This window comes from Hordeum vulgare, chromosome 5H (assembly GCF_904849725.1).
Source record: "Hordeum vulgare subsp. vulgare chromosome 5H, MorexV3_pseudomolecules_assembly, whole genome shotgun sequence".
NCBI classification, from domain to species: domain Eukaryota; kingdom Viridiplantae; phylum Streptophyta; class Magnoliopsida; order Poales; family Poaceae; genus Hordeum; species Hordeum vulgare.
This window is the reverse complement of record NC_058522.1, coordinates 60,721,377-60,747,793: the sequence shown is the minus strand read 5'-3', so window position 1 is coordinate 60,747,793 and position 26,417 is coordinate 60,721,377. Positions and strand designations below refer to the sequence as shown.

The 26,417-nt window shown below is 45.4% G+C and overlaps 3 protein-coding genes across 3 annotated transcripts; 2 read left to right on the top strand and 1 right to left on the bottom strand.

Annotated features, from left to right (window-relative positions):
* Positions 1–7,962: 7,962 nt before the first annotated feature.
* On the top strand, positions 7,963–8,515 carry LOC123399463. The gene has a single exon (XM_045093870.1). It carries the CDS (start codon positions 8,132–8,134, stop codon positions 8,408–8,410), a length of 279 nt encoding a protein of 92 aa, XP_044949805.1. The 5' UTR covers positions 7,963–8,131; the 3' UTR covers positions 8,411–8,515.
* Positions 8,516–8,616: 101 nt separating this feature from the next.
* Positions 8,617–12,560, top strand: LOC123399462. The gene is made up of 4 exons (XM_045093869.1): positions 8,617–11,153; positions 11,238–11,452; positions 11,548–12,004; positions 12,120–12,560. The coding sequence occupies exons 1-3, from the start codon at positions 10,070–10,072 to the stop codon at positions 11,770–11,772; spliced, it is 1,524 nt and encodes a 507-aa protein (XP_044949804.1). The 5' UTR covers positions 8,617–10,069; the 3' UTR covers positions 11,773–12,004; positions 12,120–12,560.
* A 4,378-nt stretch (positions 12,561–16,938) lies between these two features.
* Positions 16,939–23,012, bottom strand: LOC123452911 (extra-large guanine nucleotide-binding protein 1-like). Its single transcript, XM_045129649.1, has 8 exons — positions 21,744–23,012; positions 19,617–19,754; positions 19,435–19,539; positions 19,176–19,346; positions 18,778–18,955; positions 18,359–18,609; positions 18,045–18,211; positions 16,939–17,758 (listed from the first exon to the last, which is right to left on the bottom strand). Exons 1-8 carry the CDS (start codon positions 22,758–22,760, stop codon positions 17,158–17,160), a joined length of 2,628 nt encoding a protein of 875 aa, XP_044985584.1. The 5' UTR covers positions 22,761–23,012; the 3' UTR covers positions 16,939–17,157.
* Positions 23,013–26,417: the final 3,405 nt, after the last annotated feature.

Below are 26,417 nucleotides of genomic sequence, written 5' to 3'. Positions count from 1 at the left end.
AGTGGTGCATTAAGGACATAAGCCTTCTGCGCAGCAACGAGGACAATCCTCAGTTTTACAGACTCAGTCCGCAAAGTTTGCTACTACCAACTTTCAACTAAATTTTCTCTAGGAACATATAAAAACAGTAGAGCTATAGCGCAAGCTACATCGTAATTCGCGAAGACCATTAGACTATGTGCATGATAATTAGTTCAATTAATCATATTACTTAAGAACTCCCACTCAAAAAGTACATCTCTCTAGTCATTTGAGTGGTACATGATCCAAATCCACTATCTCAAGTCCGATCATCACGTTAGTCGAGAATAGTTTCAGTGGTAAGCATCTCTATGCTAATAGTATCAACTATATGATTCATGCTCGACCTTTCGGTCTCATGTGTTCTGAGGCCATGTCTGTACATGCTAGGCTCGTCAAGTTTAGCCCGAGTGTTCGGCGTGTGCAACTGTTTTGCACCCGTTGTATGTGAACGTTGAGTCTATCACACCCGATCATCACGTGGTGTCTCGAAACGACAAACTGTCGCAACGGCACACAGTCGGGGAGAACACAATTTGAGCTTGAAATTTTAGTGAGAGATCACCTCATAATGCTACCGTCGTTCTAAGCAAGATAAGGTGCATAAAGGATTAACATCACATGTAATTCATAAGTGACATGATATGGCCATCAACATGTGCTTCTTGATCTCCATCACCAAAGCACCGGCACGATCTTCTTGTCACCGGCGTCACACCATGATCTCCATCAACGTGTCGCCATCGGGGTTGTCATGCTACTCATGCTATTACTACTAAAGCTACGTCCTAGCAATATAGTAAATGCATCTGCAAACACAAACGTTAGTTTAAAGACAATCCTATGGCTCCTGCTGGTTGCCGTACCATCGACATGCAAGTCGACATTAACTATTACAATATGATCATCTCATACATCCAATATATCACATCACGTTGTTGGCCATATCACATCACAAGCATACCCTGCAAAAAGAAGTTAGACATCCTCTAATTGTTGTTGCATGTTTTACGTGGTGACCATGGGTATCTAGTAGGATTGCATCTTACTTACGCAAACACCACAACTGAGATATATGAATTGCTATTTAACCTCATCCAAGGACCTCCTCGGTCAAATCCGATTCAACTAAAGTTAGAGAAACCGACACTCGCTAGTCATCCTTGAGCAACGGAGTTGCTCATAGCGATGAAACCAGTCTCTTGTAAGCGTACGAGTAATGTCGGACCGAGCCGCTTCGATCCAACAATACCGCGGAATCAAGAAAAGACTAAGGAGTACAGCAAATCGCACATCACCGCCCACAAAAACTTTTTTGTTCTACTCGATATGACATCTACGCATGAACCTAGCTCATGATGCCACTGTTGGGGAACGTCGCAAGGGAAACCAAAAAATTTCCTACGCACACGAAGACCTATCATGGTGATGTCCATCTACGAGGGGGATTTCAGATCTACGTACCCTTGTAGATCGCACAGCAGAAGCGTTAATAAACGTGGTTGATGCAGTGGAACATCCTCACGTCCCTCGATCCGCCCCGCAAACCGTCCCACGAACCGTCCCGCGATCCGTCCCACGATCCGCTCCGATCTAGTGCCGAAGGGACGGCACCTCCGCGTTCAGCACACGTACAGCTCGACGATGATCTCAACCTTCTTGATCCAGCAAGAGAGACGGAGAGGTAGATGAGTTCTCCGGCAGCGTGACGCCGCTCCGGAGGTTGGTGGTGATCTAATCTCAGCAGGGCTCCGCCCAAGCTCCGCAGAAACGCGATCTAGAGGAAAAACCGTGGAGGTATGTGGTCGGGCTGCCGTGGAAAAGTTGTCTCAAATCAGCCCTAATACCTCCGTATATATAGGTGGGAGGGCAGGGGCCTTGCCTTGAGGCTCAAGGAGCCCCAAGGGGGTCGGCCGAAGGGGGGGGAGGAGGATTCCTCCTCCAATCCTAGTCCAACTAGGATTGGAAGGTGGAGTCCTTCCCTTCCTTCCCACTTCCCCTTTTTTATTTTCTCTTTGATTTCTTCTTATCCTGCGCAGGGGCCTTCTTGGGATTGCCCACCAGCCCACTAAGGGCTGGTGCGGCACCCCTAAGGCCTATGGGCTTCCCCGGGGTGGGCTGCCCCTCCCCGGTGAACATCCGGAACCCATTCGTCATTCCCGGTACATTCCCGGTAATTCCGAAAACCTTCCGGTAATCAAATGAGGTCATCCTATATATCAATCTTCATCTCCACACCATTCCGGAAACCCTCATGACGTCCATGATCTCATCCGGGACTCCGAACAACATTCGGTAACCAACCATGTAACTCAAATACGCATAAAACAACGTTGAACCTTAAGTGTGCAGACCCTGCGGGTTCGAGAACTATGTAGAAATGACCCGAGGGACTCCTCGGTAAATATCCAATGGCGGGACCTCGATGCCCATATTGGATCCTACATATTCTACGAAGATCTTATCGTTTGAACCTTAGTGCCAAGGATTCATATAATCCCGTATGTCATTCCCTTTGTCCTTCGTATGTTACTTGCCCGAGATTCGATCGTCAGTATCCGCATACCTATTTCAATCTCGTTTACCGGCAAGTCTCTTTACTCATTCCGTAATACAAGATCCCGTAACTTACACTAAGTCACATTGCTTGCAAGGCTTGTGTGTGATGTTGTATTACCGAGTGGGCCCCGAGATATCTCTCCGTCATGCGGAGTGACAAATCCCTGTCTTGATCCATACTAACTCAACGAACACCTTCGGAGATACCTGTAGAGCATCTTTATAGTCACCCAGTTACGTTGCGACGTTTGATACACACAAAGCATTCCTCCGGTGTCAGTGAGTTATATGATCTCATGGTCATAGGAACAAATACTTGACACGCAGAAAACAGTAGCAACAAAATGAAACAATCAACATGCTACGTCTATTAGTTTGGGTCTAGTCCATCACACGATTCTCCTAATGATGTGATCCCGTTATCAAGTGACAACACTTGCCTATGGTCAGGAAACCTTGACCATCTTTGATCAACGAGCTAGTCAACTAGAGGCTTACTAGGGACAGTGTTTTGTCTATGTATCCACACAAGTATTGTGTTTCCAATCAATACAATTATAGCATGGATAATAAAAGATTATCATGAACAAAGAAATATAATAATAACTAATTTATGATTGCCTCTAGGGCATATTTCCAACAGGCCCGACCGGGACAAGATTGGGCCCGTAAAGCCCCGCCACCGCGTTACTGCATGCCGGCAGCCGAGCCGCCATCCACCACCAACCGGACGCACCACCGATCAATCAATTGAGCTATTCCTAAAAGTGTCATAAACAGCCCTAGAGTTCGTACTAGAATAACACATATGATACACATCAATCAACCCTAATGTCACGTAGATACTCCAATATCGCCTCAATTATCCATGGGTTAATATTCGACATGCATCGAACAATTTCATATTCACCATATTCAATCCAACACAAAGAACTTCAGAGAGTACCCCAAGATTTCAATCGAGGAAAGTAGGACAAGGATGTGTATCAACCCCTATGCACATATTACCCCAATGTCACCTAGGGAATCCGCGAGTTGAGTACCAAAACATATATCAAGTGAATCAACAGAACACCCCATTTTCACCATGGGTATATACATGCAAGACATACATCAAGTGATCTCAAATCCAATATTCAATGCGAAATAAAAAATTCAATGGGAAAGATTCAGTTTATCACATCAACATAGCAAGGGATGAACACTATAGGATAAAACTATATTAACAAAGCTCATGATACATCAAGATAATGACATATCAAGAACACGACTGAGAGGGAGAGAGAGAGAGAGAGAGAGAGAGCTACTAGTACATACCCTTATCCCCGAGGGTGAACTACTCCCTCCTTGTCATGGTCACCGCGGGATGATGAATATGGCCTCCGATGATGATTGCCCCCTCCGGTAGGGTGCCGGAACAGGGCTCCAGATGAGTTTTCTTCGGTATAGAGGCTTGCGGGAGCGGAGTGGAAGTTCTAGGTTTATTTCTGAGGGTTTCTGTATATATAGGATTTTTTGGCTTTGGAATCACGCTAACTACAGCCACGAGGGGCCAACAAGCTATCTCGGTGCTCCCTGTTGGCTTGTGGCTAGCAGGTGGCCCCCCTTCGGTGGTTCTTCTCTTTAGTATTTCTGATACTTCTGTTCTGCGTTGGGTTTTTCCCTAAAGAGGACCGAATGATGCAACACAGTATAGATAAATATTCCCCTCGGTGAGAACCAAGATTATCGAACCAATAGAAGGACCACACAACTCACGTCTTCAGCGCCTACACACAACAGAGCAAATACTTGCACCCAACACGAGCAAGATGGTTGTCAATCCCCTTGAACTCGTTACTTGCAAGAAGATAAGTAGTGTAGATAGATAGTTGAAATATATTAAATAGAAAAAATAAATGCAAATAATAAAAGGCAGAAAGGTATTTTTTCTAAATTTATAAGTGAATAGACCGGGGGGCATAGCGTTCTCTAGTGGCATCTCTCTCGAAAAAGGCACATGGTAGGTAACCAAATTACTATTGGGCAATTGATAGGAAAGTGCATAGTTATGCAATATTTATTCACGTGAGTGATTATGTGTATATATGTGATACGTCCATTATGCATCATGAATTCTTATTGCTATTTATGTTACTCTTCTCCATAATTCCTCATTATGATGCAATTCTTATGTTTTTTCTCTCTGAATGTGCAAGGTACACCATGAAGAGGGAAACTGTCGGAAACTGGAACTCTCGACCTGAAAAACCAAGAGAAAGGGTGCAAAATCATTGGAATCCAAATGACCTAAAATTTCAGGGAGATTTTTATGGAATATATAAGAATAATTAGGCCAAATATACAAGAGGGGGGCACCCGCTGGCCACAAGCCAATAGGGCGTGGCCACCCCCCTAGCAGCGCCCTCTTGCCTCATGGGGGCCCATCAGGTCTTCCGACCCCCCCCCCCCCTCTTCTCCTATATGGTATGTTTTGACCTAGAAAAAATAATAAGCATTCATTCAGGACGAAGAGTCGCTGTCTCGAGGCAGAAACATGGGCAGAGTCCCTTTTTCTCTCCGGTGGAGAGATTCTGCTCGGGAATTTCTCTCCGGAAGGGGGAGATCGAAGCCATCGTCCAACGCTTCCTCCTTCATGGGAGGATCAATCTTCATCAACATCTTCACTAGCACCACTCCAACCAATCACCATTCTGGATCGAGGCATGGTCAATAAGGGCAACAGCTCGGTCGTCCAGGTCACTCCAACCAATCGCCATTCTGGATCGAAGGATGGCCAATAAGGGCAACAACTCGGTCGTCCAGGTCACTCCAACCAATCGCCATTCTGGATCGAAGGATGGTCAATAAGGGCAACAGCTCGGTCGTCCAGGTCACTTCAACCAATCGCCATTCTGGATCGAAGGATGGTCAATAAGGGCAACAGCTCGGTCGTCCAGGTCACTCCAACCAATCGCCATTCTGGATCGAAGGATGGTCAATAAGGGCAACAGCTCGGTCGTCCAGGTCACTCCAACCAATCGCCATTCTGGATCGAAGAATGGTCAATAAGGGCAACAACTCGGTCGTCCAGGTCACTCCAACCAATCGCCATTCTGGATCGAAGGATGGTCAATAAGGGCAACAGCTCGGTCGTCCAGGTCACTCCAACCAATCGCCATTCTGGATCGAAGAATGGTCAATAAGGGCAACAGCTCGGTCGTCCGGGTCACTCCAACCAATCGCCATTCTGGATCGAAGGATGGTCAATAAGGGCAACACCTCGGTCGTCCAGGTCACTCCAACCAATCGCCATTCTGGATCGAAGGATGGCCAATAAGGGCAACAGCTCGGTCGTCCAGGTCACTCCAACCAATCGTCATTCTGGATCGAAGGATGGTCAATAAGGGCAACAGCTCGGTCGTCCAGGTCACTCCAACCAATCGCCATTCTGGATCGAAGAATGGTCAATAAGGGCAACAGCTCGGTCGTCCGGGTCACTCCAACCAATCGCCATTCTGGAGCGAAGGATGGTCAATAAGGGCAACAGCTCGGTCGTCCAGGTCACTCCAACCAATCGCCATTCTGGATCGAAGGATGGTCAATAAGGGCAACATCTCGGTCGTCCAGGTCACTCCAACCAATCGCCATTCTGGATCGAAGGATGGCCAATAAGGGCAACAGCTCGGTCGTCCAGGTCACTCCAACCAATCGTCATTCTGGATCGAAGGATGGTCAATAAGGGCAACAGCTCGGTCGTCCAGGTCACTCCAACCAATCGCCATTCTGGATCAAAGAATGGTCAATAAGGGCAACAGCTCGGTCGTCCGGGTCACTCCAACCAATCGCCATTCTGGATCGAAGGATGGTCAATAAGGGCAACAGCTCGGTCGTCCAGGTCACTCCAACCAATCGCCATTCTGGATCGAAGGATGGTCAATAAGGGCAACATCTCGGTTGTCCAGGTGCGTGTCTAGTAGTCTACACTTTCATCGGAATCGGCAACCTGGGGAAGACTACAATGTGATGCGACATCGTTATCCGAAGACACTATACTGAACAAATAAATTGGAATCTCAAGGGAAGGGGGCTGTCACACATTATACAAGCGTATCGTATGTTAAGTGGGCTGGAGCCCGTGGGTCTTTGGGCCGCATGTGGCCTGTGTGCGTGAATACTTAACTTTCTTTGTGTATCATTGAGTTGGGCATGAACAGAGAGAATATCGTTTTGCATTAATTATTTTGTCAAACGTTATTCTTTAATCTTTTTCTTTAGTTTGGTTTCACTCCTGTAAGAAACTCTTGTATTGTAAGAAAGGGCCATTATACCAATTAAGAATGGTTTATTCGGCAGCCGCAAATGCAACTCATTATAGGGATTTCGACAAAGCGAATTTATTCAACCGATCTCATCCCTCTTCGTGTGTCTTTCCCCTGCTCTCCTCACCTACTCCAATTCCCCTACCTTACGCCGATCTCCCTCCTAGGATTCGTCGGTCGTCATAGTTCTATTATTTTTATGTTTTTGAGAATGAGAGGCACAGTTGAAGCAAACCAGATCGTGATCGTCTATCAACGCGGTACATAAGGGTGATCATCTATCACGTTGTCCGTTCTCAAAAAATAAAATCTATCACGTTATCTGGGCGTTGCGTGCTTTCTTTACCGCGTGGTGCGAACGTGGAACATCATCTATCGCACCGACCGTGATCACTCGTGGAGACAACGTGGCCGTCGGTCCGCGTCACTGCCACGCGCGCGAACGATAGGAAGAGACGACGACAGCATCTGCGTTCATTTGACCTGCTCCCTGGTTGGTGCTGATATAGCGGTTTAACGGGTCGGGTCCTGCTTTGCCGATTTCACTCTCTTGCGAATGAACGCGACAGCTTGTTCCTTTCAGATCGAGACATGAACGAGGGTTATCTATTAATAAAAATCAATAAAGCTCCCTGAATCACACCAAAAAAAGGTTGAAAACTACTCTTCCAACTTCCAAGTGAACTTTTTTTTTCATATAACCTCTTCCAATTCCAAGTTAATTAACTTAGGTTAGTTCTAGGGTCGTGCTGGTTTTCCAAAAGTCAAAAAATTCTACTAGAACGAAAAGATGACAACGGTTGAAACATAATCATCTCATCGACGATGTGCCATCGCAGCTCCCTCTATCTCGTCTCCGTGCCCAGACAAATAAACCCGGCCGGTCCGCCGGTTTTGGTCAGGATCAGTGTGCCTCCGAGTGCGACCCTGAACGCGGCTCAGACCTCAGATCCGATCCAACAACAACTACCCGAACCCGCAGCGCAAACGAGTCCAACGTTGCCACGGCACGCCCACGGTATAGTTACCGTGTGGACTGTGGAGCCACCCCCAGCTGCAATGCCTATCCTATTCCTACCTGGCCACCTTCCCGTCAGCGATGCACGGCGCCCTATATAAGCGGCAGCCAGCACCCATGGTGCTCCATCACATTCGCAAAGCCTCGTTCGCTGGCATCCAGATCATCCATTTCGTTCCTGCAATCATAAAAAGTTGGTTCGTCCGGCCAACAAGTTAGTTGAGATCAACCCATGGACATGTCTTCAACGACGACGGTGGCGGCGGCATCCGACGTCGCCGGCGCCTGGTTCTTCGGCGAGCTCTCCGCCGCCCTGCGTGGGAAGAAGCGGCAGGCCGTGCCGGCGATGAGCCACGCCGAGCACCAACACCAGATGGGAGGGGCCGCTCATGGCAACAAGGCGGCAGCCGCGGCGACGAAGCCGTCCGTCGCCGACCTGGAGGGGGCCGGCGGCGGCGGGATGTCGGACGCGACGGTGTACCTGCTGCTCGACCGCTTCGCACCCAGCTAGCCGGTGCATGCTCGTGTACCTCCACTGTATATGTAACTACGTTTCTGTTTCTTTATCCCCTTACTGTTCAGAGACATTATGCAGAAACTCTGGTTGGACATGTGATTTCCCCCTTCTTCTTTTCTGAAAAGACGGTTTCTTAGCACCTGTTCGGACTGTCTCCGCTCTCTAACTCCGCTCCGGAGCAGAGCAGCATTCAGTTCAAATTTGGAGAGTGGCTGAAAGGGCGCTCCGCCTGCTCCGCTCCGTAGAGGGTTACCGAACAGGTCTTTAGGATCCGATTCATTAATTAACATAGAAGGGATCAAGAGAGTTCTCCCGTTACAACACGCCCCCTGTTATGACCATTGCCCACGCAACCGGAGAATCGTCGCTATCAAACTTGCCCACAATGACGGTGTGTGTGGAGGAAGGGAGTTAATTGCAAAAGAGTGCCACAATTCAGGCCGTATTCACAAGTTGGTGTCATCTTTTAAATTTTTTGCAAATACGTACCAAGATACATGCCGTATTTTGCAGATCGCGTATTTATACGTATAGATGCTCTTTCTGACATACAAGGCCCACCTGTCAGCCTCTTAAAGAAAAAACCGCCCGGACCGCTGCGGCTGGGAGGAAAACCGGCTCTCTGCTTCCTCTCGTATCGGATCGGCTGCGGGGAAAACCGGCTCTATCCATCTCTCCTTCCTCTCGCATCTGTTCCCAACCCTACTCCCTCTCCTCTATCCCAGCCATGGCGGCGGCGGCCCCTGGAAGCATAGTTCGTGCTGGCGGCAACGGCTACGTTGATGGCGACGACGACGGCGACTCTTATTCGTCCGATGACGAGAGCTCCTGCGATTTCTCCGAGCCTGCTGTGTCCAAGGCGGGGATGTTGAGGCTAGCACAGATTTGGGTGGCGAATCCAAGCACAAGCCATCATTGGACGTCTGGGATCGGCGGCGTTGAGTAAGTTTTCTTCATCAATTTATAGTATTGAGGATTGAATGAAATGGAGATTTAGGATTAGGTTCCCAGTCCAGTTTTTGAATATGCCCAAAATCTCCTGCTGCTGTGTCCTGCTACTGTCTCCTGCTGCTCAGTTAAAATTATGTCCTGCTATTAGATTTAATTAGTTACAGTTCTCTAGTTTGTGAAATTTAGTGTTGCATTGTCATGTGATGTGAATTTATCACTGACAATTGACATTTTTTCTGAAATTGCAGTTTATATCCAGAAATTTGGGATGTTGCCATTCATTTTCAAGATCTGGATAGTTTAGAGTTGAAACTGTGCAGTGATGATGTTGTCCTTCCTAGTGTGGTAGCACTGATGGAGACACAAGGCTATGGAAGCACTGACTCAGTGTATTTTGATAAAGGCATATGAGTTGATGGTTTGGAGAAAATAGATAGCAATGCTAAGTTGCAACAACTAAAGAGGCAGCACAAGAATGCCAAGTTGCTGAATTTGTCTGTGTATAGGGGGAGTGCACCTGTCTTTGAAGATGTGCTTGTGACACAAGAGAGCCAAATTTTGGTTGGAAGACAAGAGATCAGAAATGAGGAGAGAGAGCAGAAGGGCAAGCTGAAGCTTAAACAAGTAGTGGAAGAAGATAGTACTGATGCATCTTCATTTGATTCAGAGGGTCCAATAGATATTGAACATGATCCTTACTTCATGGGGGGGTATAGGCCAAACGCAAATGAGGGAAGAGGGCTTACATTAGAAGAATTTGAACAGGAAGAAACAAATGATGATGAAACAGACAGCAGTGGACTTGATGATGAAGTGCTACCAGAGGTCTTACATCATTATGATGGTGAAACAAATGTGGAAGATTTATTTGAGCTGGATGAGGAGGATCAAGTTGTTCAAGAAGGAGAACACATTACTGAACCTGTAGTGAAGAGAAGGAAACTGCCATTGGGTAGAGGACCCACAAGCAGGTCACATTCCAGTGCCATACAAATATATGAACCAAATTTTAAACCCTCATCAGATGAAGAGGAGAAAGGTTTCCTTAAGGAAAGTGATGATGATGGGTTTGAGCCAGCTAGTTTTGTACCACCTAAAGGAAGAAAGAGCAGGGCAAAGAAACTGCCACCTAGGAAATGGTATGATGAAAATAGGGAAGAGCCACATAATCAACTATGTCTGAAAATGTGTTTCAGAGATCAACACCAAGTTAGGGATGCTTTGTTGAGCTTGCACATCAGTCAGAGTAGGTCTTTTCAGTATCACAGGAATTCAGATAAAAGAATAATTGTGGAATGCATAACAAAGAATATATGCAAATTCTTTATGGTGGCAGCAGTTATAAAAGGAGAGAAAACATTTGCAATAAAGAAAATGAGATTGCAACACACTTGCCCTACTACTACATATAAGAGTAGGGTCACTGCAAAGTGGCTTGCAAAGACATATGAGCCATTGTTTAGATCTGATCTCAATACTAGCATTCAGACAATGATTGACAACTGCCAAGAGAAGTATGGTGTAGAAGTTCCAAAGGCAATGGCATATAGGGCAAAAAATCAAGTTATTGAGAATATTCTAGGAGAGCACAAGAAGCAATATACCAGGATTAGAGACTATGCTCGGATTGTGATGGATACAAACCCTGGTAGTAGGGTTATAGTTACAACAGTAACTCCAACACCTACTGCAAAAATTCCACATCCTGGGCCAAGGTTTCATGCAATGTTCTTCTGCCTCAATGGAGCAAGGGAGGGTTTTCTTCAGGGATGCAGACCCTTCATTGGTTAGTTCAAATTTATATAATTATTATGTTATTTTAGTTGTGAATTTGATATTATAGTGAAAATTTTGTGTTGCAATATATTAGGTGTTGATGGATGTTTTGTAAAGCTATGCACTGGTGCCCAAATCCTTGCTGCCACTCGTAGAGATGGGAATAATAATATATATCCCCTGGCATTTGCTATTGTTGGACAAGAGGATACACAAAGTTGGTGTTGGTTTCTCCACCAACTGAAGATCTGCCTAGGAGGAGAAACTGGACAGTTTGGTCCATACACAATCATGTCAGATAGACAGAAGGTAATACTGAATTCTAGCTTACAACTGTAGTTATGAATTGTATCTTAGAATTGTATCTTAGAATTGTATCTTATAGTCGTGTCATGTGTGAACAGGGGCTACTGAATGCAGTGAATCAAGTTTTTCCTAACTCCCACCAAAGATTTTGCCTTAGACACTTGTATGCAAATTTCCATAATGTTGGGTTTAGGGGGGAAGATCTTAAGAAGTACATGGATAATGTCAGTTATGCTTATAATGACCACAAGTTTGAACTTGCAATGGATCATATGAAAAAAGAGAGTGAAAAGGCTTGGAAGTGTCAACCCTGTTCCTGGTGAACATAACTGGACAAAAAGTACAGGGCCAGACATAGACCCCCCTGAATTTAAAATTAAGAAAGGCAGAAAGAAAGAGAAGAGGGCAAAGGGAAGATTTGAAGTGCCCAAGCCTAAGGATACATCAAGATTGGGTACAATAACATGTAGCAATTGTGGACTCCAAGGTCACAGATACACAAGCTGCAACAAAAACTTGAAACCAGAATTGCTTTTGAGGAAAAACAAACATGTGGTAACACTTTTTTTACTTTGTTTCCCTCTTTCTTTCTTTCTTTCTTTCTTTAATATTTTGCACTTGACATATATATTCAATGATTTGTTTCCCTCTTTCTTTATTTATTTAATAGGCACCTGCAAGAAATGCACATGCACCTGCAACAACTGCTCCTGCTCCTGCTGAAAGAGGTACTGGTGCTACTGCTGGAAGAGGTGCTGCTGCTGGTAGAGGTGCTGGAAGAGGAGCTGGTGCTACTGCTGGTAGAGGTGCTGGTGCTGGTGCTGGTAGAGGTGCTGGTGCTGGTATAGGTGCTGGAAGAGGAGGTTTCTCAGCCCCAAGATGGGCTGCTAGTGCTTCTACTTCTGGCAATACTGGATGGGCTAGTTACTTCAATGCTAGTGGTAATAGATGAGCTAGGTGACAGTAAGGCTGGGTGACAGTAATGCTAGTGGATGTTTTGTAATGCTAGTGGTCTGTTTGAGAACTATTGTGGTGTTTTAGAACTATTGTGGTGTTTGAGAACTTTTGTGGTGTTTGGTAATATATGAGCTAGGTGACAGTTATGCTGAAATTTTGCTTGTGTACTGCTTGGATATATATACTCAATTATACTTGGATATATATACTGAAATTAACTCAATTATACTCCAACACTCAATTATACTTGGATATATATACACTCAATTATACTTGGATATATATACTCAATTATACTTGGATATATATACACTCAATTATACTTGGATATATATACTGAAATTTTGCTTGGATATATATACTGAAATTAACTCAATTATACTCCAACATAACAACATGGCCAAATGCAAGCACTGTTTCAGTATACATACTGAAAATTTACTCAAATGTGACTGGATAAAAATTAACTCAAATTTTAGAAGCAACAACAACATAACCCATTCATTCAGTAGCTGGTTCCAACATAACAAGTAACTGGTTCAAACATAACAAATAATTGGTTCAAACATAAGTCATAAAGCAAGAACAACAAAAATCAAACAACAACATGACTCAAACATAACAAATAACTGGTTCAAACATAAGTCACTTCATCTTTTCATTGAGAAGCTGGTTCCAACTTGAACTTGTAGAAACTTCTTCAGTGAGCTTTTCATTTGAAAGTGTCATACAAGCAAGTTCATTCTTCAACTTGGTCACTTCATCAATGATTTGTGCTTCTGAATTGGCTAGGACCTCATGTAGTTGACTGATCTGCAACTTCATTTTCCTCCTCTCTTCAATAAGCCTCTCCTTTTCTTTCAAATGGTTGCACTTCACATTTTTGATCATTTTCCCTTGAGCTCTTGAAAGGTTTTCAAGAATGACATACTTCTCATTCAACTTCTGGTTCTCTCCCTCTTTCCTTGCTATCTCTGCCTTCTGCTCTTCAAATTCTTTTTTGTACTCACTGACCACATACAAATGCTCTTTTGTCCTAGTTTCTTGGGCCTGAAAAAGGGTGTCCACATGTTTAGCTAGTTCCTGAAATTTATCTTCAAGACTCTTCTTCTCACATGTCAAAGTCTGAATTGTTAGTGCACTATTCAGATTGTCACTCCTCCGGTAAGCTTTGGCATCTTCATACATTTGCCAAAGCTTCAACAAGGCATTCTGCATTGGTGTAGGCCAATATGGATCAACCCATTCAACAAATCCACAGTTATCAGCTCCCTGTAAATTAAACAATACAAAAAGCATAGTAAGCATAGCATATTTTACTTTCATCAAACTGATAAATAGAACTGTGCAATAGTTACCTGCTCAGCACATGCCAAGAACCTCCTGCCACTGCTGGTTCCTTCAAAAGCTACAAATCTTTCTGTTGCTTTGCCATGCTTCCGGCAGAAAACCATAAGATCCAACTCAAGCCCTCTGTAATCCTCATCTTCAATACTATCATGAATCTAAAGCAAGAAAAAAAATCATTACTAAGAAACCATACTAAAACCCTAACCCCTACCAAATTACAACAATAATCAAATCACCAAATCCTAATCAGGCTACCAAACTACAACATAATTCACCAAATCACCAAACCTAACTAAAATCCTAACAAACCTACTAAAACCTAACTAAGCAGCACTAATTCCCCAAATGCAGCAGCACTAAATCCCCAAATGCACCTGCACTCAAATCCTAAGCACCACTAAATCCCAACCTAACCTAAATCCCCAAATGCAGCTGCACTATACCCTAAAACAGACACTAAAATCCCCAAATGCACCCGGATAGAACCCTAACCCTAGCTGTGAGCACTAACCTCGTACTTTTCGTCGTCCTCACTGTTTCCGTAGAGCATCTGAGAGTAATCCTGGTTGTTGTCATCGCTGCTTTCCTCCTCAAACTCCATGGCACGGCGGAGCTCGGCTGCCGGCGGCGAAGAAGAGCAGGAGAGGAGCAGCGGGAGTAGCGAAGAAGAAGAGAGCCAGCCGCAGCAGTCCCCAGCCGAAGAAGAAGTGCGACCGGCAGGAATACTCGACCGGCAGAGAGCCGGTTTTCCCCGCAGCCAGCCGGTTTTCCCCCCAGCCGCAGCGGTCCGGGCGGTTTTTTCTTTAAGAGGCTGACAGGTGGGCCATGTATGTCAGAAAGAGCATCTATACGTATAAATACGCGATCTGCAAAATACGGCTTGTATCTTGGTACGTATTTGCAAAAAAATTGAAAGATGGCACCAACTTGTGAATACGGCCCGAATTATGGCACTCTCTTGCAATTAACTCGGAGGAAGGAGAAGTGAGGCAGCAGCAGTGTGCACAGGAGAGGAGGTAGGGTTTGTAGTCACAGACGGAAATTCTTAAATAACCTGGGCAGGCGGTCCAGCGCCGCTTCAGTGTGGATGTAGCGATCGAAGTAGGCTTCTCGATCACCGTGTCTGCTTTTAAACAGCGTCGATCAGCCGTCCGGTCACGCCCGCCTGATAGACGTAAATGTGGTAGACCACAGCCACGTCATGTCGGCTTTTGAGCGACATGAATGTGCGGCGAATATCCTGAAGCGGAACACGCAGCGAGTGCTTAGGTTGAGACCATGTTGCATGACACAAATGTGGCACACATCCAGATGCCTATAAACCTACCCAGATTTCATGATTTGTTTTTGGCTTGTTAGGGTGGTGTTTCTTTACCTTGGGACTAGACTAAAAAGTCCATTTTAGTCCCTAGGTAAAGAAACATGAGGGACTTTTTCTTTAGGCTGGCCATAGTGGGAGTATCATAGCTAGTAACATAGTCTTGGGACTAGCAAACATGGTGATGTGGCAAGTAATTAAAGAAGAGAGAGAGGATTAGAGTAACATACTCCCTCCTTTCCGGTTTATAGGGTTCATCTCAAAAATTTCCGGTTTATATTAGGCTCATTTTAAGTCTAAGTGAGTTAAAGTGCTTTGAGTCTCATGCCATATTTAATTCATAGAGTTTAAAGAAAGGAGATGAATGGCTATGCATGCATCGTTTTCTACATCCACCATGCAAGTCCAATGAAAAGAAAGATGCTACATTTATTGCCTTGGAAATTGAATATGTGAGAAATATTTCATTGGCTAGTTTAAACTAGTGTCATCCACTCACAATTCACCTTGGTTGATGAGATTTCAGATTTGAGCCCTATAAACCAAAAAGGAGGGAGTAGGTAGATACTGTAACATGTTAAATGCTATGCTACTATGTGTCATGCATGTCAATAAATGAGATCACCTATGATACTCCCTCCGTCACGGTTTAGAAGGCACAGTTAGACTTGCGTGCGTTTTCAAAATAGACAAAGATTAAGGCGCATTGCATTTACTCCTAACAGCTAATTAGTACTCCGTTGTACTATTTCTATATGCATGCGTAGTGTGAATGTTATTTTTTAACTCATTTCACAGCCAATCAATAACCACCTAGGTCCTAGAGAATTTGCATGCACACCTTCTAAACCATGATGGAGGGAGTACTAGTTTATGTTACTATACACTATGAAGGTAGTATCATACAATAGTAACATATGCATGATACTACTATATGTTACTCTTCACTATGAGCAGCCTAAGGGACTAGAAAAAGACTCTATTGAAGGGACTTTTTTCTTTAGTTTCTGGAACTAAAAAAAGTCTAGTCCTTGAAAAGAAACACCACCTAGATTCACACGTCCGCCATTTGATACATAGTGTTGGATGACAAAAGATGTTCGAACCACACTGTTCGGACATTTAAAGATGTTTTGATGCATGGCATTAGAGTTGCCCTTACACTTGGACAGCAAAAAGGAAGTGTTTATGAAAACCATATTTTAAAGTTTTGAAAAAATATAAAAAAACTATAAGATGTTAAGAGGATAATATTTTATTGTCACGCAAAAATTTAAGTTAAAACATACTCCCTTCATTCCTAAATATAAGTCATTCTAGAGTTTTCACTAAGGGACTACATACGGAATGAAATAAGTAAAACTACACTTTAAAATGTATATATACATCCATATCTAATCTTCCAGTGAAACCTCTAAAAAATTATATTTAAAAACGAATGAAGTATTATTTTAAATTAAAACGCATTACAAAATGTGAGCTATGAAAAAGACAAATTCAGCAAGAACGAGGGGTAAGGGGAGAAAGAGATGAGGAGGGAAGAGTGTGTTTTGACAGTGGTCTAAGGTTCGTTCGACCAGGAGACGTATCCGTACCTTCCTATACTCATCTGAGATTTGAGCTAGATTTAAGGAGTATTGACCAGTCCGCACATAGGACTGATTTGGGGAGGTCGGCCGGGTCACGCTTTTCTAACAGGTGCGGACGGCCCTCCTGCTCGGCCGCTTCATTCCGAGTAGTACATGACGAAGCAGCTACATTCATTATTTTCGACCTGTTGAGATGCGCCACACAACAATTGTACAAGAAATCGGACGTGCCACCATGTGAAGGAGACCGATAATGATACATACAGATGCAAGAATTAATCGGAATCAGGCAGGCCTCTTGCCTCTCATTCTACGTGTGAACAACTAATAAACAAACAAACCATACAATAAATTACAAACAGAAGATGAGCTGGGAAAGAAGAACCAAAATGGGCAAAGCTCTAAAAAAAAAAGGTCGTCGCCGGAGAGGGAAATGCACAACTATTTACACCTCTTCTTCGTCTTCTGTCACGCGAGCAAATGTTTGGTCGCCGTCAGTGGGAGTAGGAGCTCGGCTCGTCGCCGCTGTATACCGTCTCGCTGGAGCCAAAAACGGGCTTCTCCTCCTCCCACTTGACGATCTCCCGGCCGTAGCGGATCGCCGAGCAGACAGACTGCTGGTCCAGGGCGTTCACGTAGGACACATAGAGCTTCCGCTCTGTGAGCGAGTGGAACAGCCGCTTGAATTTCATGCCGATGTAGTGCGCCGCCATCTGCGCCAGCGACGCACCGTTGTGGCTGCCGCGCTTGCTTCTGCTGGTTCCATCAATCAGGTTGCGGCTTACCAACGGGGTGAATTCGGCAAACCAGTCGCATGCGGTTAGCGGGGATTTACCAATCTTCTGCTCTAGAAGATCAAACTTGGTCAGGAGTAGGAGAAAATTCATCTGTTCGAATGTTGGATGAAGGGCGAAGCTCTCAAATAGCTGCCTGCTCTCTATCATCTTGTTGACAACTGTGCCATTTGCATCCTCGTAATGCTCGTCGTAATCGCTAACGGCAACACAGAAGATGACAAGGCTGACATCATCAAACATCTGCAGCCATTTGCTGTTCTCCCGCAATCCTTTATTGCTTATTCTGATCAGCTGGTACCTGATAACAAAACAGAAATTTTCATTGCCAGTATTACTATCACAGTTCTTAATAGTAATATAGGAATCCAACATAGAATGTGTGCTTTCCATCGCGACAGACACTTGACAAAATACCATAGAAAGTGGCTTCATGACAACATAAGGAAAAGACTAACAGGAACCCACGCATATATGCATTTTTTGTTACATAATTAGCTAATGGTGCTGAAATATTGTAATTTATGGGAAAAATACATGTAACACAAATACCAGACCATCCCTTCCTTTTGTGACAAAAGACCTACCTTAGCAACGTGTCTTGTGGATCAAGCTCATCAGCAATCCGCACATCCAAAGCCAGCTGCGGGAAAGAGATATCTGTAGATGCTAATCCATCCGAGGATGTTATTCCATCAGCATAGAGGATATCAATATCACAGAGCTCATATTCCGTTCGAGAAATATCAACCACCTGATCATTTCAAATGCACAAAGGCCAAAGAATGAATGATCACAATTTGATAACCAGATCACTACTAAGGAAGTCAATGATAGGAATGGATACGAAAACATCAAACCAGGTAAACGAGCAAAATTTTCAATAGAACAGCAATAGTACCCTGTCAAGGAAGTAACTGGCAGCAGATGGAAGGAACGGCAGTTCATTTCTTCGTCTATATGTAGCTTGAATAGCAGGATCTTTCCATAGTTCCTCAACCAGTGGTGCATATTCACGACTAGCTGCAGGGAAAATGTCTTCAAGATTACCCAAAGCCATGGCCTTTAGAATCCAATCCGAGAATGCTTTCAAGCGTGGGACAATGGAGTACTCAGTAACTTCTTCATCACAGAACCCCGACTCAGAACGCCCTGCAAAAAACATGTGGCTGTTAGGATCAGTTCTAGCCAAACAGTTAGCATAGGAGTCTTCCCCTTGGTTTCAGTTGCTTTACCAAGGTAAATAATGAGAGGTACCATGAATCCAAGACTAAGTATTTATTATAAAGCACAACAAATGGTGGATAGACATGATCATACCAGAGCTAGAATGATCATGTTGGCAGAGTTTACTTCTATCAGCTAAAACTTCCTCTTCAAACCGTTCACGGCCTTCAAGAAGTATACCAATGTAGCGATATATGTTACTTTGTATGATTAGTTTGAGATCTTCACACTCTTCCATCGAAAATGGTTTACTCTTGTATGAGAGTTTAGCCTGAAATTCAAGAGATTCAGAATTAATTGCTAGTCTACAACAGTATTGCAAATGACATTTGGCACTGCAGAAGATTTAGTCAATGCACATGTGGAACATAAATCTTAATACTAATGTAACAGTGTGAATAATGGTTGTAATTGGACGGTGGCCTCAATGCAGCTAGTCAACTTATCAGTTCGTGAACATGAACATAATAGACATCAATAGCCATATGTACCTGTTTGAGTATGGTGCTTGTCCCTGATCCAACTAACAGAAGCTTCTGGGTCATCCTTTGCTCCAAGTAGTCAGGTCGATTTACCACATTAATAGCCTCTTCACCGCATTGATTAGTCATTTTGTTAGGAGTTGGCAATGACAGGACAGGACTAAGCAGCTTCACTATAGGCTGGTGAAAAGTGCAGATAAATTTAACCTTGGTCAGATTCCTCGCGTGCAAATATAGGTCACCTAAGAAAGATGAATTCTAGAACTACCTTATCCCAAATCTTCCCTTTAACAGTTTTTTGGCCTTCCTCTTGGTAAGTCCCGTCAGCATTCAACCAAAAGTGAGGTTTCCCAGCACACTGAACTCCTGCCAACTGAAACCAAAGATATATGTAAGAAAATATGCAACTCATGAATCTAAAAATGAAATAGGAGTAAATAAATTCCGAACCTTAAGTATTTGCAGCTCAGATTTTGTAATCTCACGGCCATTTACCAAGATTCCGGTGCTCCCATTGCTCGCCTTTTGAGCTAAAGCACCTCCAACATTTAGATTTGCGCTTATTATGCAATGGGGTTTGTGTCCCTCCTGTAACATTATCGAAGAAAAGTTTACATCATCAACATTTATGCAAAGAAGCAAGCAAAAATAATCATGCAATGATCGAAATTCTGAAATGGCATGTGCGGGACATTTTATAACTTGAAATTCCATGTCCCCAAAAAACAAGTCAGCACAAGCTATGACACCCAGACACTGCCATATTCCCATATACCATGATGTACTCCCTCCGTCTGGAATTAGTTGACGCTCAAATGGATGTATCTAGACGTATTTCAGTGCTAGATACATCCGTACGGAATGGATGTATCTAGACGTATTTCAGTGCTAGATACTTCCGGAATTAGTTGACGCTCAAATGGATGAACTAATTCCGGACGGATGAAGTACTATTTTACATACATACTACTGCTAACATGTGCTAACCTTGGTATGCAACTGCGTACTACTCTCAACTAGAAAAAAAATGTAGCAACTTCTCCTGATTTAGGGACAATACCAACCACCCTGATACCTAGGATTTTGATAATTTGTTCAAACCATGATAAGATCATAAGACATCATGGTTCTACCAACTCACTAAAAAAACATCAATATTCAAAATAGTCAACTACAGTAGATACTGTATTTGACAATATCAAAGCTCAACAGCACTATCCCTCCAGATCTTCCAACATATTTCCCACCAAGAATAATTAAATATACAGTCTCTGAGTCTCATGATTTTCATCCAATACAGAACCTACACAGCTCTATCATAACTATCCGCTGAAAACCCACACAAAGACCCCAAAGGAGTGATCTTTCACTGCCAGTTTGCAGAATAGACAACGGGCAACAAGCCAACAACCTATGTTCCACCTTTAATAACCATAAATGTTAAACCTAAGCATTCAACAGAATATTCCAAATTACTCCACATCTCCTATGAGAAGTTCAGAACCATACACAGAAACCTCAAGATATCCCTTGTATGTTCGTGGTGGGGCACTTGACTAACAATCAGGGCTTTATTGTCTCCCTATCTCTCTTCCCATTCTCGTCTCTCTCATCCGTTCCTTTCTTCCAGTTCAGTGGCAACACTTGTTTCTTGTGTCTCTTGCACTTCCTTTCTTCCATTCTCACCTCCAATAATCTACCCTAGCATGGATCTCTGGTAAGGAAGCCGGCTAGGGGCACCGCCACGTGCTGCCAGCAAGGGCGCAGAGGGGAGCCGACTGCCTGTGCCAACAGGCAACGCCACCACAACTGGCTGAGTAGGTCACCAAGGAGGTAAGAAAGAGGAGAAAGGCAAGACCCTCCTAGGGGACGGGTTCTTGATTTTTTTTCTCTCGATTATATTGGATTGAAGTTCTCCAAGATGATTGGAAGCTGGTTTGTGGGAGGTTTAAAGCTCGGATCTCGGGATTTGAGGCTGACTTTACCTTCAATTCGGTTTATTTATTTTCATGGAAATTAATTATGAATTTAGAAGTTGCTGTCTTTCATAGTATTTAAGTTATCTGATTTGAGGGGGCCTTTCTAGTTGATCGATTGAAAACTCTAGTTCATCTAGTTGAAGGGCGTTGTTCATTAGTTGGAAGCAAGGGTTGAAAGTTGGGGAGTGGAGGTTGGACAGATTCATGGTTGAAATATACTTCTAGATGGATTTCTTTCAAAAAAGAGGGAAAACCTCGGGCCTGAACTCTAGATGGATGTCGAATAGAAAGTGAATGTGTTTGGGTAGAAACCGCCTATATTTTTGGTCGAAAGCTGTTTCTATTTTTGGATGACGCGTGGATGATGTGAGTGAGAGTGGCGGGCACTGGTAGTTACCATGCTGTTGGAAAAACATTTGTCCATGTCCGACAAATGTGTGGAAATGCAGACGAAAAAATCACTACTGATTGGCTAAAATACAATTGTGACATCATACTATACGGTTAAAGAGGCCACCCAAAATAGGCTCACTAAGAAGACTGACAGACAAAGCAAACGATCAGATTAATTCTTGTGCCAAAACCTTGACCCACGTACCTTGCCCCAGAAGCCGGATACCTTGTCGTACCAATAGAAGCCAGGGCGGAGCCTAGAAGGAGGGCACGAGCATCCCTGCAGCAAAGCTAGCTCCTCCGGTGACAACTTAGCCCCATTAACGTAAATGTCCTCCGGTCGCAGCTGGTTCGCTGTGCATTCACGCTCGCTTCTCATGACGAGCTGCACCTCCGCCGCACTGATCAGCCGCCGCAGCACGCGTGAGCCTCTGCCCAGCGCGTTCCTCCTCGACTCGGCCACAGGACGCCCGATGCAGGACAAGCACTTGCGCCCCTCCGGCATAGACCCCATCGCCCGGAGCACGCAAGCCGAGCAGTACCGCGCGCCGCAGGCGAGGCACGACTCCATGTCCCCACGGCCCCAGAAGCCGCCTCCCTTCCCGCATCTGTAGCAGCCCCGAGACTTGGCTCCCGTGGGGTGGTTCCCCGCCTCGAAATGCGCCGGCGAGAGGGAGCCGCTGGATCGAGCTGCGGCAGGCATGGCCTCGTCGGCGGCTTCGTCCTCGTCGTCATCGTCCTCTTCCTCCTCCTCAGACGATTCGAGGAGGGAGCAGCTGGTCTCGGCAAAGGAGACGGTGGGCTGGTGGGGGACCGACGGCATCCCCGCCTCCTCCTCCTTGTCGTCGTCGTCGGCGTCAGAGGGGGAGGAGGGGAGCTCGGCGGAGTGGTGCGCGGCGGCGTGGTGGTTCTCGATGACGGAGGTCGGGGAGTCGGCGACCGCCTGGGCGCCACCCCCCGCGGGGCCGCCGGAGGAGCGAGGAGGCCCCGCCGCCTGCTGCTGCGCGTGGATGGCGGAGCAGAGGGAGGAGGGGGTGAGGGGCCGCACGACGGGGAGCGGCGAGGAGCCGGTGGGCGGCGGCGAGGAGGAGGAGGAGAGGGCGGCGAGCGGGATGTGGGAGAGGTCGAGCGGGATGGCGCGCGGCAGGGAGTAGGGGAGCGGCGGGCCGTCGTACTCCGCCGCGAAGGAGTACTCGCCGTCGCCGGCGACGGCGGAGGCCATGCCTGTCGGCGGCGGGGCGGAGCACGAGGCTGGGGCTAGCTAGCTAGGGTTCGGGGGGGAGCGGCATGGGGGGACGGGGAGGTGGGGAACCCTAGACGTGGGGAGAGGGGAAAGGTGGAGAGGAGAGAGTAGCTTTTTGGAGCATGCGCGAGGGAGGGAGGGAGCGGAGCGGAGATGGAGGAGGGGTCGTCGTGGAGAAGGAAGACTGCTGCTTTCGTCGTGCGCCGCGTCTATGGTGGACCAGTAGATCGTCCTCCCCTACCTGCTTCGACTCTGATGGGCTCCTTCTTTTCTTTTCCTTTTCTTTTTTGAGGGCTCCTTTTCCTTTCTTGGTGAGCTGCTTTGAGTTCCATTCTTATTTTACTAGTTTCTGGACAGATTATAATTTATCTTAACATGCACCAACTCTCTTTTTTTATTAAAAAACTTCCTAGTTACAGTAATTCTCATGAACTTTAAGTTAATCCTGCTATACCTAAATAACTGTGGTTGGAAAAACAAAACTCCAGTTCTCTTCAACTACAATTATTTAAGTATAGATATAGGAGTAGTAGTTAACATACATAGAGGGTCTAATCATTGAACTGATAAGACAAATCTTGATTCATATACATGGATGAATCAATAATGGTGTGGATTTAGACAGATTTAGAGTGTGTGCATCAATCTCCACTTAGTGACCCTGACAATTCTAGGACCCGTAATGGACATGTACTCTGGCAATCTCTCACTCATGATGTGGATTTCAACCAGAATAGATAGAGTATAAATGAAATGCGGGCGAAGAAAATGGAAGGAAAGGTGTGCAAGGGTAAAACTCGGATCATCATTGTCATGTGACATAGTCGTTTCCTCTATAAACGCGTATATTGTGAGGATGACAATGAGGATTGTGTGAGCAAGGTAGACGAACAGTCGCTGGACAATGCAATAAAACTCACAAAAAACAAGAATTATGAAAAAACAAACATATATGTGAGGGTCGTAGCATTCATTGGAAAGTACTACTCCTTGTATCCTACTCCCTTCGTCCGGGTTTATTAGGCATGTGGATTTATAAGGGCCCTTGTTGAAAAAATAGCTGAATAACACCTAAAATGCAAGAGCTTTAATGTTGCGCTAATTGAATTGGACATGCATGCATGCGTGTTTGGGCTCTGATTGGGCACTGCTTGGCGCATGCACGTGTGGGAGGAAGTGCGGGCATGAGAAGCGAAGCCGCTCACTGTGTTTCGAGGAACGACTGCACTTACTGCAGAATAAATCAAACTCGTCTTGGTTCCGCTGCTTTGGCTGAAAGGCCCAATAAACTCGGATGGAGGGAGTATAATACAACATATTGTTTGACAATGGAGGATTTGTGGCTCTCGGGTGCTACACATCCTTATATAAATATTAAATAAAAATACCAATATTTTTTCTAAAAAAGACTCAAGTTTTGGGATAACAAACATGGGTATCCATTCTACTCCTGTCTTTAGTTCCATGAGGAATGGTTGCTTGTCGTATTCTTAGTAAAAAAAATCGTTTGTGTAGAAAAAAACTAAAATTCGTATGTTAGACCGTATTTTCTTCTCCACAGATACCACGAACATCCATTCCTCATGAAAAATAATGGTGGAGTAGGATAAGCACCCAGGTTTGATATCCCAAAAAATCATCAAAATCCACTTTTTGAAATTAAGCCGTGAGTTTTTTTTTGAAATTAACTTAAGCCATGAGTTGAGTCAATCTCAATTATACCTCGCCATCCATCGGGCCGGGTCGGGTTTCGGGCCGGACCTGACCAAACCCGACGTAAAAAACCTAGGCCCAAGCCCGGCCCAGCACTAAGAAATCCCATCGGGCCTTGGCCCGGGCCCCTTTCATAAATTACAAAAATGGCAAGCCTAGGCCCGGCCCGACGTGTGCTTCGGGCTCAAAATTCAGGCTCAAGCCCGACCAGCAGGCAAGACCGGGTCGGGCCGGGTCTAACCAAGCCCAATGTAAAAAACCTAGGTCCGAGCACGGCCCGGCCCGGTTGTTGGGCCAGGTTTTTAGGTCCAAGCCCAGCCCAGCAGTAAGAAATCCCATCGGGCCTCGGGCTGGGCCCCTTTCCTAAAGTAAAAAAATGACAATCCTAGGCCCGGCCCGACGTGTGCTTCGGGCTCAAAATTTAGGTCCAGACCCGCCCCACAGGCAAGACCGGACCGGGTCGGGTCAGGTCGGTCTGACAGGGCCGGATATCCCATGACCAAATACATTCTCAATCATTTGCAACAGTGTGTGATCATGCACACTATGCCGTGTGGATCGTGGCTCTGAAATATCAAGGCAACCGTCTGAGTTCATGTGAGCTGTGCTGCGGATCGCGGCCGTAGCCAGCACGGTCCAGGGGGAGCAGTACTCCGTACGAGTATTTCAGAAGGAACATGCGCAATAATTACAAAATGACCAGCCACGCACGCATCCGGCAGCAAGCACCGTTCCGCAAGCAAAGCACGTGCGCGTTTCTTCCCTTTCTTTTTCGCCTTCCCCGGCCCGAACCGGAATTTTAAACAGCCCGAGCGGCCCGTGCCGCAACGGCCCCCACCTGCAGGTCCGCTCCGCCCAATGGACCGCGACCACCCAACAGCGAGAGGCGATCCACAGCGACTCACGCGAGTGATGACCGCCGTCCCCGGTCTGCGGTCTCTCTGCTCAGCAATCCGGAGCGAGGGCGCGGGGCGAGGCGAATCGACCGGTGGGCCCGCGCCCGGCGAATCTTCCGCGTGGGCCGCAAAAGGGGCCGAATGACTGACCAGACCGGTCCTGCCCCGACACGACCAGGCCGCGTCCTACCCCCCATCCTACTCCTCCACCGGCGGGCGTGGGACTGGTCGGTGGGTCCAGACGGGGGCCCACGGGATATTTTACGGGGTTGTTTATTTCGTACCATCGCCTGGTCGCTGGTGCCTCGTGGTTGGTCGGTAGGAGGCGAGGGCCATGCCGGAAGCTGCGGGGGAACGATTTTTGTTGAGAATCCGCGGGGGAATATTCTTTTTTTTTTAGAAAAAAGCTAAGCTGATGATAGTTCACATGAGGCGGGACATAATCGTGAGGATTGACCAATCAAACGTGGCATTCCGGACAGAGAGTGAGAGAGTGCTTATATATAGCTAAACTATAAGTCTCGTCATTAACGGCTCGCTCTTTAAAAATAAAATCACATCAAGAATTATTTGTTCGGAGTTTTATTTCTGTGATAATAATTGATACATACTCCCTCCGTTCGTAAATATAAGTCTTTTAAAAGTTTTTAGTAGGGAACTACATACGGATGTATATAGACATACTTTAGAGTATAGATTAACTCATTTTGCTTCGTATGTAGTCATTTAGTGAAATCTCTTAAAAGACTTATATTTAGAAAGAGAGGAAGTATCTTATAGTATCATGCATGCGGGAGCGTTGGGAAAAGCTCTCATGGCTGCACCTACGTACACATGATCGAAGGAGTGCACAAACATGGGCCGATGCTGCTACACGTATCTCTACTATTAAAAGCACGAGAGGGCAGATCCAACTCTACATCTAGGCCGTCTAATATCTAAATCAATGCTCTAAAATCTTTGTTAACGAAACTAACGAATCTTTGTTAGCGCTAATCGAAAGGCTCGCTAATCTCGCACATCGTCT